We start from the raw sequence: 21,630 nt of genomic DNA, 5'->3' as shown, positions 1-21,630 counted from the left end.
TGAATTCATGGGATTTGATTCAGTGAAGCATTTCTAGGGCTGCTCATGTGCTTAAAAGTACACAGTTACTTGGCATTGCTTTGCTGCATTGATTAGCGAGATGTTGTGATCAGCGGTTTGAACCTACGGTGGGGGCAAGAGGCAGGGTAACAGGGAAGAGGCAGGCCACCCACCACTGAAAACCAGCCATAATCACCAAAATTGTATTAAAATAGTCTGGCTTCCTACATGATAGAAATAGTGCCGTAATCTTAAAGACGGTATATGTTTCTCTGACAGGAGGTTGAGTAGGTTAAATGAAGTAGCTGCTTAATGTTAGAAGACTTTAGAAGCCATAAAGAACTACTTATCCAATGTAGCACTTTTTGCCCTCAGGGACAGGTTAACAAAGGTGCCTCTTTTCCAGAGGATTTTCACAGATAGCTGAACAGAAAGCCTTTTTATTGAAAATGTTATCTGTATTAACAAAGTTTTATGATCTATAAAGCTTGCTTTGGGTTTCTGCTAGATAAAGAGCCTTAGCATCATCTCCTGCAGTAAGGACAGCTGGGAATCTGGGTCATTGTTCCTCGAATTAATTGATATGACCTGGTGGGAAGGTATGAAAATCACCTTGTCAGATCCTTGCCAGGTCATTCTCCGCTGCTTTCAGACTCATGGGCCCACACAGCTGGAGGTGTGAGTCAGGCTGGCCCAGATCACTGAAAATGTCAAAGAAACTGTGTGGCAAGGAGCTCCCGGTGGTGGTCCTGGAATAAGAGGCTACGACCAAGAGTTGTATTACCATGTGCATGGAGCCAGGACTGGAAACCCTATGAGGATAAATTCCTTACTGAATAGAAAGGCAGCATTACCCTACAGATCAGAACAGGCAAATGTAAACTCATTTCATTTTTTAAAAACAGTTTTATTAAGTATAGGAAAGCTTCCAGAAGGCATATTGGAAAATGTTCAGAACCATCTATCAAGGCCTTTTTTACTGAAATACCATAGCAACAAAGAGTGTTAAAAACACAGCAACAAAAGCCTAAGCATATTGAACAGATTTGTTTTTTCAGAGAAAATACAAGATACTACATAAAGATAAAATTTAAGTCGTACTGAATTCAATGACCAAAGACCATTATTTATTAGTGGAACAAAAGATTTCACAGAAAAGGTTTTGCACAAGAAGAGAAGAGTGGTCTAAGTTTAAGAGTATACTGTATTTATGAAAGTATTTTTACAAGCCATTCTTCATAGTGTTTACACAAGTGATAATTAAATACAGTTCTTCAGTGACAAAGTCATGAAAAAATATTATCAGATCATGTAAGGGTAGCATCGAAGCAAAAAAAAAGGAGACCTAGCCTTTGGACTGGTGTTAGCTTCACCTTTGAGTGATCTGTCTGAAAAGTCCTTGTTTTTATCTAGTCACTTGGAGCTAAAGCCACAAAAGGCTGGTGATTGAACTACATGATGCCATGCCCAGCATCCATGGCTCTTGGGCAACAGCTGCTTATTATAAAATACAACAGTGCTTGCTGTTAAAGCCCAGATCTTCCTAGCTCAAATTTATCACCACTGGGTGAGAGCCTCCTACGTAGCCTCAGCTCCAGCTCTGCATCACTGACCTGGGGAAACTTTATTTCATGGAACAGGATGCCATGAAGCCACCAGGTATTGCAGTGCTAGCAACAGGGAGGTGCCTAACCGGGCCCAAACAAGGGGGAGGCAGCTGCATTTGGATTCCCTCCAAGATAGATGCAACTTAACCAGGCTAAAAAAATACGGCACAAGGCCGCAGCTCTATGACAGCGTTTAAAATCATTAATCCTGAGTAGTAGGAAGCACAAAGTAAGCAGGCTGCACTGCAGAGAGGGCTGTGGTTTAATGCATGAATATGTATCTGTGGTATTTCCTATTTTCTAGCAGGGGGATACCTGCTCTCAGCAGGGCTTTCAGGCACCTAACTCAGGGCAGTGGATCCCATTTCGGCTCTGGCATGCCTAAGCTTTATTCACTGATGCAGTGATGCCCATAGCTCTTCTGTGCTTCAGCTCTTCATTTGTACAATTAATTAATAGTAACAATACTTACTGCCTCACCAGGGTGTTGTAAAGAAAAAGCATGCTAAAAGTGGTAAAGCACTCAGATATTGGATAATAAGGACTTTGTAACCTCCTAGGGAAAACTTTAAAGAATTGGCACTCTTCGAATGTAGATCAAAGTTTAAGCCTTTTAAGACTAAATTTCTGCCCCACACAGACAAAGGACCTGGAAGAAGGACTCCTGTAGCATGTCGGCCTTGTGCTGGCCCCGTGCATAACGTCACCTTTCTCAAGGCATTTTGCTAAATGCAGAGGTCCCTGAGAAAGTCCTTGGTCGAGCCATGATGAACTACCCCAAGTGAGTTCCTTCCTCGCATGCTCCGGCCACAAGGACAGGCTGCCTTGCTGCCACTTCATGCACGGGCACGTACTGCCCTTATTCTCTTCAAGCAGCTCTCTCATGTTGTGTTTAAGATGAGTGTAGGGTCTATTTTACATTTCCATGAGACAGAGGTGCAAGTCACAGTGCAGCTGCCAGTGGAAGGCAGCACCAAATCCCTGGGATAAGTCTGACGCTGCAGTCAAGGAGAGTCAAAGAGTTTTGACTGCACAGTGAGAAGATCCATCCACCACAGTACTCAATGCAAAGCCCGTTCGGGCTGCTGGAAGGGCTCTGCATTGACTCTGATGGCCATTGGCCTTTTCACTGAGTAGAGCTGTAGTACAGGGAATAAAAGTAGGGTGTCAGTTACACCCTTACTCAGCCTCTCTGGGAAATGTCTAAAGAAAAATGTTGCAGGACCTTTGGTATGCAAATGGATACTGCACTGTGTCCCAGCACTTTATAAGAAACTAGACTTCTTATGGTTCTAGTCTTCTCCTACAACAAAGAAGAGGATGCACATGGCAGAGCATAGAGCAAAATTTAAAAACCTAGTGTGATTTCACAGCTGGTGTCCACTTAAGCAACCCAGAAGTAATTTTCCATTCAGCCCATGAGAACAGGTTTAAACTTCATTTGTGCCATTCACTTCCTTCTTTAGTCCTTCTTGTTCCTCTCTCAGAGGTTCCAGCTCAGGCCCATCCTGTGCGGTTTCTTTGTTCCAGTTATTTCTGCCTTCATTTTCTGTCCTTACAGATTTAGGATCCTCTTCTTTTGCCTTTCTTTCCTTCTCCTCCTTGGCAAGCATACGATAATTATAATAATTCATGATGAACAGGAAGCTTCCTGCCAGGACCATCACAGCTCCACATTTAATGAACATATATTTATAGTCCCCAAAGGTATCAATAAGAGTTCCTGTAAAACATATATTAAAAAAAAAAAAAAAAAAAAAAAAGGGCAAAACTTTGAGATGAAGGCAAGAATATTGTGTTTTCAGATCCTAAATATAAAGGGACTTGGCTTTAGGATAAAATAATACATTCTCTGGACTTCTGATCTCTTCCACAAATACTCTGATCCTGCAAATACTACACACGTGTTCCACTATATAGCCTGTGGGTAGTTAACGTTGATACAGGTAACACTACCAATAATTTGTACAGTTAAATAGAAGGAGACAGAGAACCTACATTGCAAAGACTGGACTTTTCAGGCACACCTATTTTTCCCATGTAGAAACTAAGTCCTCTGATCACAGAGTCTGCTGACAGTCTTTCCATTGACTCCAGTGATCACCTACAGGGATGTCCATTTGACTTGGTAGTCCTCAGGCTGCCAACAAAAGCGGCTGCTTTCAGGAAGACCTTCATGAGATGGCACTGGCCACTGGGTCTCGTCTCAGACTCTTGACAAAGACCTTCCAATTTATTCCACCACGGGTCGTTCACCAGCATTAGAGGAGACTCAGCTTTTGGTCACAGCTGCCCTTTCTGCGTATATATTCATGATCTGAAGATGAAAGGGCACTGCGTGGAACTGGAAAACATTAGTTCCAGGGAAAGCAAAGATGATGCTGTCAATGTCAGATAATTTCAGTGCCAAGACAAATGTGACAGGTTCCTCTCAAAGGTTAATGCCTCTGCTACGGAGTTACAGAGTAATTGAAGGGAGATGGCTTAATTGAAATGTCAGTGTTCTCCATTATGTCAAAATGTAACACAAATCTTATTGGGATTATGATCCTGGCATTAATTCCCATTTACTGGCGCAACACAGACCATTCTTAACATCCCAAATCCTAATTAAAGTAAGACCCACTCCTAACCTGGCCTTCACAGTACAGATAGGCCTCCTTGAAACTGGCCCATCATCCATTAGCTCTCTGACTTTTTGGCATATGTTCTCCTCCTTAAAAAGAGGGACCTTTAATTACTTCCTGAGTGACCCCTAATGTTGAAAAGCTGATGATTAATTACCCCACTGCATTACACCAACAGGGGATTTTATGGCCACCAGATAAGATTTCTTGATCACAAAAATAAAAATTTTTAACTGGTTTTGGTCAACGGTTCTTCCTGAATCATTCCTAGATGTCTTGGTATACCATTTTCAATGCACTGTGATTTTCATGTTACTGGTGAAACATCAGCTAAATGCTAATTGCAACAATTTTTCCTTTTCTGCTAATCAGGATGACCTAGAGGTCTCCTAAATAGGTTTCAATGAGAGTTTTAATGAGTAGAGTATTGGAAAATTCAACAGTAGGATAGTCTTGCCTCTTTTCCTTTGGGAATAAGATAAAGTCATAAAACACACTGGGAACAATTTACTTAGTTCATTAAAGCAGAACCCTGCAGTAGGTTATTAAAATGCCAAAGAACCAATAAATTTGCTGCTTATTAAAATGGTAGGGAAAACCCTACAAAACTAATATTATTGATTATTACATAGAACTGTTTTAGCCTCATTAGCAGTCTCTGGTCATTAACTTAATCCTCCACACAGAAAATTATGTAATTCAGAAAACGGTCATTTTAAAATTGTATTTTCTTTTATTTGTCGTTAATTAAATAACGACTCTCTAAGACAGCAAGAGGATACAGCTGCTTCTGTCACACTGTCTGAGCTACATGGTAATATGAAGAATTAAATGGCTCTGCAAGATGTGTCATACAATTAGCCAGATCTCAGTTTTGAATCCAGGAAATGGGTTTAAACTGCCTTCTTCCTGTGCATTCTTTAAACTTACTATGATAATGTCATCTCAAAAGAATTAGCAGAGTTTAACTTTCATACATCCAAATATAGATAGCACACACAACCTAATTAAACATTTTAGCATACCTAAAGGTGATCAGTTTCCAAACCAGTTATTCAAGCTTGCATACAGGTGAAATGCAAATTGCGGGACAGGGCACATACATGGGATGGTATCTATACACTGAGAGGATGTCACCTGTAAAGTCATTTAGTTCATAGCCAACTCAGGTTTGATAAGGACTGCACTTGAGCCAAATGCCAGACTCAAATACGGTATCTTCCAGCAATGGTGTGTTCCTTGTAGAAAAAGAAGTGAGCATGTGCTATAGAGGGAAAGAAGCGAAGGCTGTTAAAATCACAGGAGATCAGTGCGCCCGCTTATCTTCAGATGACTGTAAGCCCTGCTGGAGGTTCAGTATTGTCAGCATGGACCTTTGAGGGTCTTTGCCTTTTGATATTTCAAACCATGCCATCCAAAATAAACCTTATTTTATTTTTGGAACAGCCTTAAATCTATCAGATGCACTAAGATGATTGAAATCCTTAAGTGGAAATACTCAGAGCCTTAGAGACAAATAGCAAGGCTTAGGTTTGAGTCAACAACAGGATTTTATAGAACTGTTGTGTTTTACTGTGCTTAAATTGTGGTGGCCTCCACCCTTTTGCAACAGGAGGAGTCTCCAGGAAGAATTGTCTGAAGTGCAAGGTTCTCGGTGTTGCAGGAAGTTCCGTTCTGTGAGTTCAGTTTGAGGGTTTGAAGGGATCAGGGACTAAAAGATCACTCTCCAAAATGTTGACTTCAGCTGGAGGACTACAGAGAAAGGAGTAAAGAGGAAATGCTGGAGGAGATACCTAGGACCTGCGTTCCCTGGCTAATTACTAGTGGAAAAACGGTGGGTGGGATGCACTTCTTACAAACTGTGCTTGCAAGAGACTAAACATAAGTGACAATCCCATGGAAGCAGAGGAAGAAAATACACTCACCCCCAATAGGTGGTCCCAGCAATATCGTGCAGCACTCCGCAATGGTGACGAGGCCAACAGCGCTTGTGAACCGGGCAGCTCCCACGAGGTCCATGAGCGTTTCAAAGAGCATGGCACAAACCATGCCGAAGGCCAAGCCGAAAAAGATGGAGTAGACGACGAGCCCCGTGTAGCCAGAAGCCAGCGGGCACAGAAGGTGGCAGGTGCCGTTGAAAGCAATGGAGAAGCTGAAAAAGTATTGAATCCGCGGCCTCACCCACTTGCTGTTTGCAATGATGCCAGTGGTAGGTCGGGCAATCATATCCACAATAGCAAGGATCGAAAGGAGGAAAGCAGCTGAATATTCGTCAATGCCAATGTGCTTTGCATAGGGTGCCAGAAAAACAATGGGGGCAAAAAACCCCAGGAACATGAGCACGTTTCCGATCAGGTAAATCAAGAACCCTCTGTGCTTAAAGAGAGAAAAATCGAGGTACTGATTGATTTTTTCACAACAGTCCTTTCCTCCTTCCTCTTCCGTTTTGTTCGCCATGGGGACATTTGTTGGACTACTCATTTCCATGGCCTCTTCAGTGACCTCTTCTTTCAGAGCATCCTTCCCTTCCTCAGTCACCTGGGGTTTGACTGAAGCTGGGGCTGCCCTGATGGGTCTGAAGAGAGCTCCTGCCACACAGCAGTTTAATAAAATTGCCCCAAGAATTAAAAAGCTGCCCCTCCAGCCAAAATTGTCAAAAAGGAACTGGTTGAGAGGAGCCAGGGTGCACAGCATCACGGGGCTCCCTGCCATAGCAAGGCCATTCGCGATGGGTCTTCTCTTCAAAAAGTATTTCCCTATGATTATCACTGATGGCTGGAGGTTGAGAGCAAGGCCGAATCCTGGAACAGAGAAAAATAGTTGAATGATACACAAAGGAAAATTTGAGACCCATTTATCCTCAGCTCGTTGTTTAAGGCAAATTCATGGACAGTTGGTCCACTGGTGGATCTTCAACATGATAGCCTGGATGTAAACTTTGCTCAAGATATCCGTGAGCTTCTGGCTGCCACATATGGGTAACCAGACCCCCACAAAGACACTTTCTGTCAGAGAACACCCCTTCGTCTTGCACTGCAGATCTCTTGGGTGGCAAACCTAGCACAAAGAGTTTGCTTCAGAATAAGTTGAAACTATACCCTCAGTGAATGTTGGCTGGTTTTGTCCAGACACAACAGCCGTGTTGGAGGAGAGGATGGATCTATTAAAAAAAAAATGACAACCCTTAGTTTGAGGAAGGTTGTTCTGGCTTGGATAGTGCTCTAACCATCAAAGCGCATCCTTCTCAAGTGCAGCTGGGTCTGGCACCCCCTTCCATGGGCAGCGGGCACCCAACATTGCTGCCGCGCAACAGCCCTGCACAAAAAATAACCTCACCCTTCTCAGCTGCTAGTAATTTGGTGGGGTGAGCAATTCAGGTCTGATGCAAAAGAATAAGAGGTCTGCAAGTACACAGCAAAACAGCTACTGAGGATGCTAATTAAACAGGACCCTAGGGTGTTTCTTTTAATTAAAATTTATTTTTATTGCATTTAGATATATAAATGGTATTCTAAATCTGCATTGCTAATTCAGTTAGCCAGCTTCTCTTGCACAGGTGAAATCTGAAGGCAGAGATAGCAAATGCTGTGATGGTCTCAACTTTCTGTGGTTCTGTTTGAGAGCACTAGCATATAATAATCTCTTCTTTTCAAACATTTCTATGATGTGCAGCATTTCCTTAAAAATTTAAATTTTCAGAACTCCATCAAAATGACATTTAAAAATCGTGCCACATATTTTCCACCCTATCATCCAGGAAAGAATGAGCCACATTAGAACAAAGCAGAAATGTAATCCTTGAAGTGATTATATCAGAGAACATGAATCCTGAAAATAGGGTCATGCAGATTTTTTCTTGTTCATTAGTCTATATAATTAGTTTGTTTAACTGTGCAGTACATAATTAGGCATATTGCTTTACAGAAGAGAATTTAGAAAGGTCAAGGTCCTCAAAATTAATTAAGGAACACTATCATTAGTCGCTGATAGAGTAGAATCCAATTGATGCAGCAGAATTCAACTGATGTTGGATAGCTTCAGTTTGAAGGGGTTTACAAAGTTATGATTTTTGCCAAGTTTGAGGTTTTGGTTTTTTTAATTACTTGGAAGTTTAGAACATTAAAAATAAATTGAAATGGCAACATATTAAAATTAATCTTGATATGAAACATTCTCAGCATGAACTTTTCTAGGTAGTCCGCATATTCGGTAGGGCATGTCTTTGGGAAGTACAGCCTGCTCGTAATGCATAAGGGGCCAAATTCATCCCCAAGAGAGGGCTGACCCGAGAACTACAAAGGCAAAACACAGCCTTGGTTAGAGAATACCCTTGACAGTGCTCAGATATACAAATGCATCTTCTTTTACCTGAGAAAATGCAACACAGTGGATTAGAGTTTGCTTTAACTCTGTATTTCCCAGGCTGGTATGTAAGGGCAGAAATTGAACCATCATTTCCACAAAATCATTTTTGGTAGGGACCTACCACATGTCGTGCAGAGAAGGAAAATCAGACTGGATGCCAGCTACCCACTTAAACAATAATCAACTCAAATTTTTTATTATGTGAACATTAATTTGCCAGTCAGACAAATCTAATTTAATATTACCTCATGCTCTTCCCATTAATTAAATTTGGAGAGTTTCAAATTGACTGACTGGAATTTCAATTTACTTTAAGCTTTTGGCTGACGTTAGTTGGAAATATTTATATCCATTTTATTCCAGTTTTCAGAAACTACAGCAGCTTTTCCATGGCTGAAATTGTTACTCAAATAACCCCATTTTCTCCCCAGGGATAGGACAGAGAGACCTATCCGGTGGCATTGCATGAACAGAAGCAAGCCCGTGCCAGAAGGAGCATCCTTCCCTAGATTAAATACATCATCTCCCTCATATTAGAAGGAAATAAGTGGCGCTACAGGAATGAGCTGTGTAGCTATTGATCTTGCTCTTACTTTATTAGCAAGGGAAGACCCTACCAGGTATTTCAATGCTCAACATTTATAGCTGAGGCAAAGACTCTAGTCTCATTAGTCAACATGCTTCACCCTAGATCCCATTTTATTTCATGGCAGTCTAATTGGTACAGATTGAACTAAACCGACCAGTCATTATTGCCTTGTACGTAGCTTCGAAATTTGCTGCTTCTACCTCAGACTTGAAGAAGAGGTTGCATGCCTAACCCCCTATTTAATGCATCCAGGCTGGCATCTATCCAGGTGGACAGCACTGCGGGGAAACAAGTGAGGAAGAGAACGTGGGGTTTACAGCGTATGCAGAGTCCTCGTGCAGCCCACAGCTCGGTGCCATCAAGGACAGAGCTGCTTCAGAGCCGCCTCTGACAGCAGAGCCCGGTCCCTGCTCTGCATGCAAATGGAAAAAGACATAATCAAGAAAGCAATTGAGATTGCCATATCTAATCCCTTCACCGTAAACAGATACTTCCCGCTCTGCTCCTCTGAAAAGATTTCTATTAATATGCCAAAGGCACAGGACGGTAGCAGAGACCTCCTACTACCATCTTGTTTTTATCTCCGTTCCTGCGAATTGCATGAACATAGTCTTTTACGTCAGTCTGTTTCCTTCTCAGGCTAGTAGGAAGGAGGCTAGAAAGAGTGTGATGTTTACAGGTTGCGTTACAGTCACTGCAAATCGCCTTTAAAGAAGTCCCTCGCCTTGTACAGTAATGCTGTCTCACCTGCACGATGAGCAGGCAGCTTCATAATTGCCCTTGAACACTTCCATGTTAGGCCTGACCAGTGAAAGCACTTCAAGCGTAATTAGAGGCATCAAGCATGTTAGCAGGATTACAAGCATCTTCCCTTCTCTGTCAAATTAATATTCCTTCCCCAGCACACACACCATGCCTGGAAATGATGAGTTATTAGCTAAGACCTCATCCTTACAGCTGCCCTCATTCAGCAAGCAGGAGGAAAAAATGTACACAACAAAAAATGTGCTTTGCTGTGAGGAGACATCGCAGGATTAAAGGCGAGGAGATACGGGGGCAGTTTGCCCCTGTACCCTGTTGCTGGCACGAGGGTTACGCGTGTGCATTGAGCACAGCTCGTACTGTCAGCTCTCTGGGGTGGGCAGCGGACCAGGTTTGCCGTTATTATTCAGGGACCAAAAAAGAGCAGGGTCTTCATAAATCCTAGGCCCATTGGGGTTAGGCACAAAATTCCCTCCTGGCACATTTTTAGACAAGTACCTTTGAAAATAGGAGTTGGTGCCTTCCTACAGCACTGTTCCTTGCCTGAGCCCTTCTGCTCACCAAAACGCATCTGTTTTTAGCAAAGGATTTATGGTTTCTATGTGCTAATCCAGCGTTAGCCAATTTGCTAGAGGACATTTGTTTAGCAGGGAATGATGCAAGCTCATGCATCAATAAATACTGAATTTATCCATGGGAGACCTTGCTTATTTTTATTTCTCATTGCTTTGTTTGTGGAATCTCTTTCAAGGAATCTGCAAAAGTTATTCATTCAGGAATAACAGTTTCGTCTAACTACAGTGACTCTCCTTAGAAAGAGTAAGGTTTAAGAGAGGAAATCCTACATGGGGATTTATTCACTACTGTACAGATTTAATAAAGCAATATTGGTGTAGGAGAACAGGGTGACAAACTTGCTGTCCCAATTTACTTTGCTAGTGGCTGCTTTTATTGATTTTAAATGTTGAGTTCGCACTTCTCATATTCAGAAAGCAGCAACACTTAATGTGGCTGCAGAGAGATAGGGAACATTCATTAAAACATACACCTTGCAACCTCAAAAGCCAATTTTGAGCTCATTGTGTCATGTTTTCAGGCAGATGTCCTAGCTGCGCTGGAAGAAACATTGGCTGTACCTTAGCCAAAATAATGAAAGAAAAATGCTTACAATTAAGTATCTATACTCACACAGGTGGAGAACTCACTCCAATCCGTCTACCCTTAAAAGCAATAACCCAGGAACTGCAGGCTTTAAAGATGCTGGACTGAGCCTATGCCTTCTCCTGTTTGAGTTTCCAATATGGAAATTCATATTTCAATACAGACAATTCAAATTGTAACTTCAATAAGGAAATACAGTTTTATATTTTTCTCACTAGGTAGAACATTGCATATTTTCAATCAACCCCGGTAGTTATTATTTTCAGATAAAGGACCTCCCAACCTCACAAGCAGGCAAAGGGCAAGTAAACTAAAGCAAACGCCTGAAATCTCATTTCATATAGAGAGAAGATAATGCACAGTAATATAGGAACACAGGTGCTTTCTTCATAGTCACACTTGTATCTGGAAGGGCTTGCCTTGCCCGGGGGAGAGTGCAGTCAACGCATTCGCTTCAGCGGGAGCTGAGGGCACTGATGGCCATCCTCACCGTCGCCTCTGGCCGAGAGCGCTCATCTGCGAAGAGCACATCCCCTGCTAAGATCCCGCACCCGACGCTCAGCCAGGAACGCAGCGCTTAAGCGAGGGATATGCTCTTTGCTAAAGTTCATCTGGAGCAGTGAATAAGCGAGGGCCCTTGTCTCACCGGCTTTTTATCTCACCAGGTTCCCGCTGCGTTTGGCTGAGGTGCCCAAGTGTGGACACCCCAAGCCACCAGAAGTGAACCTCAAGCGCGGGTGGAAAGGCGATGCTTCTTACCTGTAATGAAGCCCACGCAGATGTAGAGCTGCAGGATGCTGGTGCAGAAAGCGGCTGAGACCATCCCAATGCCACACAGCAGGCCTCCGAATATAACCACCGGTCGGCTGCCGTAGCGGTTTACTAAAATACTGCTAATGGGACCTGGGGAAAGAGAACAAAATGGTCCTTGAGGTAGGTATCATCCGACAGAGGGCATGTTTGACCCAAACCAGGTAAAACTCTGCACTATCAGTGCCCCTGACGACTTCTAGGGTGACTTCAGGAAGAAAATGGAAAAAGAGAGGAAGATGATCGGCATTGCGTGGAGATGGCAGCATGTCCCATGCCACACGGTGGCTGTGTACTCCGTGACAGCTCCTGTCCCCAGGACTTTAAAGTGTCATCAGAGAAGGCAAACGGCAATAACAAATCAGGTGAACACATGATCCGAGCATAGGAGCTTCTTGATTTATTATGATGCTAAACCATACACAGAAAGCAGTGGTTCATATTATGAGGCTGATACCATGAATACTGTTGCATTTTTAATGCCTCTATTTAATGCAGTTCCAATACTGCTGACCAGGACTGAAGCTTCAGCAGAACATTTGTTAATTAAATCTTGATAGCAGTCTATGTAGGTAGAAACAGTTTGGGATGATGGATTAGCTGGAGCACAAATGAACCAGTTTGGTCTTGCATTTATGTAAAGAGGTGGTTCAGGAAAGTGCAAAATTATGAAAGAGGGAAATGGCTTAACAAAAACTCTGCACGCTGAAAGGAAGCACTTAAATCCGAGGAAGTGGAACATGCTTTGGGCGGAGGAGGAAAGAAAGGAGGTCTTGTGTACAGTAGTCTCAACCAGCTGGAGGACCAGTAAAAATCAGAATCACAGAATAATATATGTCAGAGGGACTTTGAAAGTCTCAGGACCAACCTCCCGCTCAAAGCAGAGCCAACTCTGAAGTTAACTCAGGCTGAGAAGTCAGAACGAGAGAAAGCAAACTGAGCAGGAAAGAGTGGTCCAGAAGTCAAGCTATGAGATGTAAGAAAAAGATTCCGTATTACTCAAAAACCCCGAACCAAAATGCTGCAGAAATGATGCTGGAAATGAGGAAGGAGGATACAGGCAGCATTTAGTAGCTATCTTACCTGCCTATTTCTGGTGCTCCTCAGCACAAAGCAATGGTGTTTCGGAGCCCAGCGTGCCGGTTTGCCTTCATTCCTGCTGTTACAAGCAGCCCACGCTGTCCACATACAGATTACTGGAAACAGGTATTATAAGCTTACAGGCATCTATGAAGAGTTTGACTGTGGGATCTACCTCACCGCAGAGCCATTTGGTAGGATATTTAGCTTTGCTTAAATAGTCTCAGACAGAAACAGTGCCACAGCTCTTTGCAGACCCCGCAAACCGCAGCACACTTGAGCAGAAGAGCTGGACCCAAACCCCCAATATCCCCTCAGCATGGCTGACAGCATCTGAACAAGTTCTCAGCTCTTATAATGTGCCAGAATAAAAAACAGTAGGTATGACTCATTTAATCTAGGGAATGAAGCCCATTGTTACATCTGTAACATGTAAAATACTTTCCACTAGTTGTCTAAGGTCAAAACACTCATAAATGAAATACACACAAGCACAGACTTAACAGCATCCCTGTAACTGTGTGATCTGTGAGATGGTCCCATCGAATGCACCATTCAGTTAAAATATCCGTAAGTGTATAATTACATGGAGAGTTTTTTCTCCTAATCCTGTAATTGGATTCACATGCATGCATCCTTTTGCTGCACAGAGCACTACAGAATTCAACGAGAAGTTCTGGGGAAAGAGATACATATGTCAGATCAGCACAGGAGGAAAGGGACCCCTTTCTCACTGAATTTCCCCTGGTCAGGGCTTGCACTTGCAACATGCTTGAGCTGGTCTCCGTGAGTCCTGTAATTCAAAAGATCGAGCCAGTGTTCCTCAGAACGGCACCAACATATTCATCTGCAGCCTAAGGGCACATAACTCTTCCATTTTTCAATTTTCCACATGTCCGCATTTCTCCAGAATCAATCTAATTACTCAACTAAGAAAATGTGGTTTCAATTACCTTCTCCCACTGGCAGAGGGCTTTCACATTAGCCCTAAAAGTATAGGATGTCGTACCATGGAGCACAGCATTTAAAGCCCACAAGATTCCTGCTAAGGCCCCTCTCCTACTCTGACTCAGGGCAGCTCCCAGGGCGAGAAGCCCCTGCTCTGAGAAGTAAAACAAAATGCTCACATATGTCCCACTCTTGCAGCATCCACCCTGGGAGAAGGGAAATAGGGATCCACGTCCCTCTCACTCCAGTCCATCAGCTGTTGTATTGGCTTCACCCATCAGTAAGGATGGATTTGGACCATGACGACAGATGATGAACTGGAAGGGGCTGAGGGTGGGACACATTCTGCTCTGTTTCCCAGCCATGGGGACAACCCGGAATAGAGGCTGGAGTAGATGAAAGCAAAAGTTCATATCCCAACCACTAGCTTTACAAATGAGAGCACCCTTCCTGTGACCCTGGGGCACCCTCCATGAATGTGCATCATCATCCTCATGAACGTGCATCGTCCTCAACCACATCGCAACTTCCCAGCGATCACTTATTAAGCCACGAGACCGCAGCTGCTCCCTGTTCTTGTCTTGTGCAATGCTTTGCAGCAGGTCTGCGTGACCTTCAGCAAACAGCCGCCTTCTGCTGTAACCAGCATTATCAGTTTTAAAGGGGGATAATCAGTCCCGCTTATTTGCCAGTCCGCGTGGGAGAGCTGTGATCTCAAAGGCATTATCTGCCTGGGCTGGGCCAAGCTCATAGGGAACTGTGACAAACTCTCAGAAGCAACATAAGCCTTTCTCCTTCACAGCCTGAAACCTTAAGTCCAGGCCCTGTAAGCCTGCTTTGCTAAAGAAGCCGATGTACAGGATCACAGCACACAATTGTGAGTGACAGCATTTGATCTCCCTGACCAGCCTCACCCACAGAGGACTGAGGGTCGGAGACCTGTAAGGTGCTAAATGCAGCTGGTGGGAAGAGAAAGCAGGAGCAGAACATCTAGACTAAACCTTTCCAGCCACTGGAGAATCCACAGCAAAGGCCATGATGAGCACTCAACCTGCAGAGAAAGCATCAGCTAGACCTACACTTTACGAGACACCAGAGAATCCAACCCAAGACCTCAAACAGTTGGGAAACCAAACTTCCCTGAGCTGCTGCTCATAGACCGAAGGTTTTGTAATAGTCCTGAGCAGACCTTTCAAATGCACTGAAGCAAATGCAAAATCACATCCCCAAAATTACTTCCACTTAAGTCATTTGGACCTACAGAAACGTCCATAGGCTTTAATGGAGCAGCCTTTCAAAAGCTGTCCCATCTCTCAGCAGAAACTGGCGCACGCAATATGTCACATAGCTGTGCACACTTCAGCACGCAAACCCTGCCAATTTGGGCAGGCGCACGAAGCACAGACACGTACACCTTCACCCTGCCCAGATGTCTTCGGTGATCAGCATCACACCCAACAGATCTAAATGCACCTCTCCTGCCCTGCCCTGCCACATGCCACCTGTAGCGTATTTCTCACAGAGGGCTGATGATTAGCCATCAAACATTGGATAACTTTAACAACGGTGTTGTGGGGATCTTCAGAAAACATCAAATAGCTCAAGTCAGGGCAGAGGAATTAAGAAGAGGGAACAACAAAGCCAGCACCGCAGTTGTGGGAAATAGGAAACACGATTACTGCTTTGCTTGCAGCTATTGCAAAAATTAAAAGCGTGACAGCCCCTGGAAACACGGTGGAATTGAAAAGCAGGACCTGTCATTTACCAGTTATTCAGCTAGCATGAAAAGAATAAAGATGCTGTATATTATCACACAGAAACCATTTACAGTAACGGTGTGTGCAGCTTAGATCCCAAGGCACCTTTACCTGCTAATACCTGCCTGGTCAAACATGCAGGAACCACAGGCTCCCTGTCCTGACATCCAAACGAAATCATTCTTCCTTCCTGCGAGCCAAAGACGGGAGAAGCTAACAGGAGTTAGGGTGATTTTTGCCTCTTAATTTACAGAGTCAGGTAAAGACAGGGCAAGAGAAACAGCCGGCAAAACTCTCAGAAAGCCGCCATTTACCTGGCTCGACTTAGCAGAAGCAGCCACACGAATGCTATCTAAGTCCCCGAAAAGTCACGGCAAGGAGCAAAAGCCATCTCAGGTGCTGAGCGTGTCCCCAGTGCATGGCTGCTCAGGGACCGGAGCAGCCAGGGCTAGTGTCACCCAGCCAGCGCTGTCCCCACAACCCCCCCACCATGGCAGCACTGCAACTTCTAATGAGGAAATGAGAAGTAAAATTTAATCACCCCTTTACACCCCAATACGTAACAAGGACAAGGCTGCCGACACGGGGCTGGTAGCAGGCAGTGCTTCGCTGCGGGGAGGGATGGCATTTCCACCCACCCAGCCTTAGGAAACAAGGCAGCTGCTTCCACAACCCAGCAAGTGGCTTCTTCCCTCCTAATGAACTTCCAGCCATGGCCATCATTTATCATCCACCGCAAGGGGATGACACGAGACAGCAGAGGACACACGGGGGATGCTGAGCTTCATCCTGCCGCTGGCTTCGCTCGGAGCCATGCTCGTGGCTCTGCACCTCCCCTGGCTCGCAGGGCACTGCTGGGGGACACGCTCTCCAGTGGAGCTACCATCGTCCCCCGGGTAAAAGCCAGGAAAGCCTGCTCAGAAATGCCTTGCTTTACACCCCAAACCCTTGCAGAGCAGGGTACACACAAAGGGGGTTCTGCCTGCAGTAAAACTGCAGTCTGGAGAGTAACAGTTTGCACCAAATATCCCCCAAAGATGCTGCTGGGATCATGGCACTGCTGAAGACTGATGTAATGTAAAGCACTATCCTCAGCCTATATAAATCATGCTGGTTTAGTGCCTGTCCTGCATAAAGCCTCTCTTTTCTCATACCTGTGGCAGATTTCCATTCGTTGTTAGCTGGTACGTGAAAGGCCATGTCAAAGAAGCTGATCTTGGTGGCAAGCAAAACACAGGAACTCGCCGGTGGGAAATACAACAAACCCTAACTCATTTGTTAGCTTGTCCAATTACTTTTCACCTTGAGTTTTGTGTTTGCAGAAGTGAAAAGGACCCTGAAGAGGAGATTGTAAAGCCATAAAGAAAATGCAAAATACCCTGGACTCTCCTCTCTTCTCGTCCACAAAGCCAGGCCATCTTGTCATTTATTCTTTTAGAGCTGCTCAACTATGATCCAGAGAGGATCATAATGCAGTGTTGGCATTTAACAAGAAATATCAATCCAGTCTGGCTTAAACTCTCGCAAGTATAACAGTGCTCAAAAAAATAGACACCTGAATTGCCTTTCTGTTTTCCTCAATAAGCCTAATGAATTTTTTATGAGCTGCAAAACTTCCAGTGTTGGTGCAAAACACCAATGTTTTTTTAACAGGGACTAAAATATTCTTCTCTCCCATACCTCTGACCATATATAGAGAGAGATCTCCCTTATTTGTAAAGTTTGGTTTGTCATTTTTTTTAATTTAACCTAGTACTAACAGAAACACTTTTCCCCCTTTCGGTGGAACCTGGCTTAGATGAATTTCTGCTGAAATATTTCTGTGCAGGGCTCTCAGAGAAGCAGCTAAGAGCTGAGAGTCTGAAAGGCTGACCCCGTAACCCAGAGGCCTCCATGCAATGTGAGTTTTTTCCAGGTTTCACAAGACTGACCTTCTGACAGTGTAAAGTGGCATAGAGCCATTGCAAACATGTCTGCTGGTAAGACCATTTGATGGCCATGCAGATGATAAAATAGCAACACTTTAAAATAGTCCACTGCACGCACCCCAGTGCTGGCAGATTTGGGACCACCAGTGTCCCCATCGCTGGGGCTGCAACGTGCAGCTCAGCTTTTCCCACTTTTCCACAGTGATAAGCGGCTCTAAAGAGCTGTTACTGTACAGGGACATTGGTCAGCACCAAAAGAACTGCCCGGATAGTTAATATTTTCCAAAGTGCTGTGAAAACACAGATAACACTGAGGAACTCAGCGCGACATGACTGGCGTTGACTATGTGGAGTCACTGGGGACGGTAAGAAGGAGCGGAGCGTACTCAGCTGGGAGGAAAGGGGGGGGGAAATCATTTATACTAATAAAACAAAGTCTATTATTACACTAGTAGTAAAACAACGACAGGAGCAGGCCTGCAATTTCCTCAGTAATAATCTCATTCCCTCGGTGGAATAACAACACTGCCTTTGGCCTCGTAATTTATCCACCAGGGTACCAGCCCATTGTAACACAGCAACCTCCTCATTACCCCGCAAATGAAAGCAAGTGCCCCCGCATTATTAACACGCTGCCAGAATCCACCAACCTCCCGAGGCGGAGGGGATCAGCATCAGCAATCAGCACCCGGTAACGATGCACAGCCCGAAAGGGAGGTGGCCTGAGAAAACACCGGGCACAGTCGCAAAGGCAGGGGGAAAGGGATGGGGGGGGCGTTAAAACCTGCAGCCTTTCAGTCTTTTGCCTTGCTAGAAGAGAAGTCCAAGGTCCAGGACCTGGATGGCTCGTGCTCTTAAGTGTTTGTCACCTTGGGCTTGGAGAACTGCTGCTCACCAGCTGACCCACGCTAACTGAGCCCTGCACGTGCCTGCTCCAGATCACCGGAGAAGATTTGGTGGTACCTGGTAATAATACAGCGTATTAGTAGTCTCAGCTGCTTGGTTCCGATGGTTTAGTTTGCACCTGCGATGGCTGGGGAGCTCGCGCACAACTGGCGCTTCCTCAGGCGGTGCTGCTGGAGACGGGACGGCCGCGCACGCCGGCGCTGGGGGACAAGCGGCGGCGAGCAAACACCTCAGGTGAGAGCCATGGTATCAAACACCCCTCTGCCAGACCCCAAAGGGCGGCTTCCAAAGACCTGTGCACCCCTAAACTGCCCTGATGCCTTCTGTTAGTATTACTTTGCACTGCGAACAATCTTTTTTAAATAAGGAGGCTGAAGCATATGCAATAGCAGCTCCAACAGCTAACCAGCCACCAGAAGCTGCCTCTCTTTCGCCCCCGTAGGTGAGGAAAATGGTCTGTACATTGAAAGAAGCAATGGCTGCAGTTTCAGCACAACCCCTATAAGATGCATAAGCGAAGCATGGGAGAGGCTGCCTGGACACGCGTTACTCGATCATCAAACTGGTCAGTCCAGCCTCTGTGGTGCTGGGTCTCCGGGGCAGGATTGGCACCGTATCGAGCTGAGAAGGCAGCGGGTATAATGATCTGCTGCAGAAACCAAGCTGCGGCAGCCCTCCCTCCCCTGCACCCACCCGGCACGTCCTTGGGAAGCCAGGGACACTGACCTCCCATCAGAAATACATGCATTTGCCACCGCAGCATCCTGCTGTTAAAAAAAAAAAGGAGAAAACCAAAGCAGACGAGGCCCAAGCTTCAGAAAGACAAAGCGTCCTCTTCCTTATCCAGCAATCTTATCTGATCAGTGCTTCGGCATTTCAATTTCCAGATTATAGAGCTGACATGCGCTGCTCCTGCAGCTCACGGAGGAGCCACAGGCCAACAGCTCCAAAACTGGGGCTGGAGCCAAGGTCCTTCGTGTCACTTCATATTTAGGCAATTAAATAACTGCTCCTGCAAGGGGATGGCGTCGCAGGTGCCGAGCACACAGCTGCCTGCGCTCAGTGGTTTCCCCAGGCTGCTGGTTTGGATCTCACCCGCACAGCAGATCACAGCCGCTGACCTTCAGAAGGTCATGACTTCATGTTTTTTGAATTTCTTTCCCATGATTTTTTTAGCTAACCTTTTGCTTTGGCAGGACCGCAGACTTCTATCCCTTCCGTCATTTGAAGCCCAGCTGCAGAACATGAGTTCCCTACATGGCTGAAACACCTCTTGCCTGAGATCAGCAGCCCTTCGTTACCAGTCTTAACACACCGCTCTACAAGCAAATCAGTCCCTACCTGGCCATGCTTTCCAAAAAGGGCTTTGCCCACCTCCTGGAAGCCCTACATAATTTGACCAAGAGACCTGTTAGGCTGCAGAGCCGTCCAGGGGCAGAAAAAGCTGCAGTGCTGCGGGACAGGTTGCCATCAATGCTTTCGTGCTCCTTCCTACGGCAACACACAAAACGCATGCTGTACTGACCGGGGAAAGCAGCCTTCACGTGTTTGAACTTCACCTGTGGAAGTGGATTATAACTTACTCCTGGACTTAACACCTGCCTGCGAAGCATTAACAACTCCCCAACTAAAACTCTTCGCTTTCTTCTTCCTAGTTCTTACTAATCTCAGGTTTTATTAAGTCTATCACATCTCTATTACTGCTGCCTGGTGACCTTGCTAGCTCCAATGAAGGGCGAAATGATAAAGCTTTGTGGCCAAGTCCACGAACACAGAAATATTTCACCTGAACCTATAGTGCTATTATCGCTCTTAAGTAGAACAAGGCTATTTAAAAAAATAAAAAATATAAGCACATACATGGTGACCTTGCAGGGCTTGTGTGCTCTCTGAGAGGCAGGAGAAGTATATGAATCTGCAGCGCCATCCATTACTGAAATCAAATCATTCCTCATCCGGCTTTCTTAACAAAATCCACCATCATAATGGTGCTGCTACCCCAGGGATTGCCCCAGTGTGGGAAGATGTCTCGTTTCAATGACACGGGGAGGCTGATTGACTCTTGGTGGGACTCCAAGAGGTGGTGACAATAAGCAAAAGGAGAAAGTCCAGCACCAGGCAGCTGAGCCGCAGGTATGCAGGGAGCACCTGCCTGGGCTTGGGCAGCGATGGCAGGATGCTGGATATCCGCTGTGGATAAAGAGAGATATTCCTTTTGTTTCAGCCTACACAAAATATCCAGGTGGAAAAGCAAACGCCTAGGGAAATCCTAGCGAAAGCCCTACCTGAGAATTTTTTTTGTTGTTGAACCAATGCTGTAAGCATGTAAGTAGAGACCTGACACATGAGACATTACTGCAAATATCGCCTGTCCTCCTCTCCCTCCCTTCACTCGTAACCCTCACTCAGCGCTAAGGGCTGATGAGGAGGTGCTCGTGTCATTTCAGGCACCCTCGGGTAACTGAGGCATCCCACGGGGTGGTCAGACACAACACAGGACCCAGAGGACGCAGGTGCTGGATTTCCTGGAAAGACCAGCGAGCAGCCGGCTGCGCACCGCAGATCCGCACCGCATCCATACGGGCTGAGCATCTCCTAATGCAAACAGTGCCCAGGTACTGACCCTTTTATTTCTCTGCTTAAGCCCACGTTATAGAAAGCGATGGGAAGCCCACAGAGCAACCACCCAGGCGTAACACACAAGGATAACCTCTGCTTTTTAGGAGCGAAGCCACTTGCGTGGGAACTCACAGGTTTGGGGCTCCGGGTTTCTTAAAGAACAAGAAAAAGCCCCAGCACATGCTGCGGCAGCTCATTTCTTAGCAGCGGGGAATGAAAACAGCAGCCCCAGCATGTGAGCACAGTATCTGCTAAAGGACTCCTGCCTTGGAGAGATTATTTCTTAAACCAGATGACAGCCCCGTAGGATGCTCCAACACAGGCAACCTGCTCTCATGCAAACAGCTCTCTTCCCCGCAGCGAGGGGGATGCCCAGCCATTTCCACACACAGAAAATCCACTGCAAAATGCTGGGCAATGCACAACACACAATTTTGCCAGGCAGCCCCGACACCGAGCTTTTAGCAGGAA

General features: G+C 45.3%; 1 protein-coding gene across 5 annotated transcripts in view; it reads right to left on the bottom strand.

Moving 5' to 3' along the window:
- Positions 1 to 886: 886 nt before the first annotated feature.
- The window catches only part of LOC115353873 (monocarboxylate transporter 2-like), a 44,051-nt gene continuing 23,307 nt past the window's right edge, over positions 887 to 21,630 (bottom strand). For all 5 annotated transcript variants that reach the window (XM_041118760.1, XM_030043935.2, XM_030043936.2 and 2 more), the window contains 3 exons: positions 11,871 to 12,014; positions 6,160 to 7,035; positions 887 to 3,330 (listed from right to left, as the gene is read on the bottom strand). In XM_041118760.1, the coding sequence (XP_040974694.1) occupies positions 3,038 to 3,330; positions 6,160 to 7,035; positions 11,871 to 12,014 (1,313 nt within the window). In that variant the 3' untranslated portion in view covers positions 887 to 3,037. The remainder of the gene's footprint in view (positions 3,331 to 6,159; positions 7,036 to 11,870; positions 12,015 to 21,630) is intronic.

This window comes from Aquila chrysaetos, chromosome 20 (genome assembly GCF_900496995.4).
Source record: "Aquila chrysaetos chrysaetos chromosome 20, bAquChr1.4, whole genome shotgun sequence".
Lineage (NCBI taxonomy): Eukaryota > Metazoa > Chordata > Aves > Accipitriformes > Accipitridae > Aquila > Aquila chrysaetos.
This window is presented reverse-complemented; position numbering and strand designations above follow the sequence as displayed.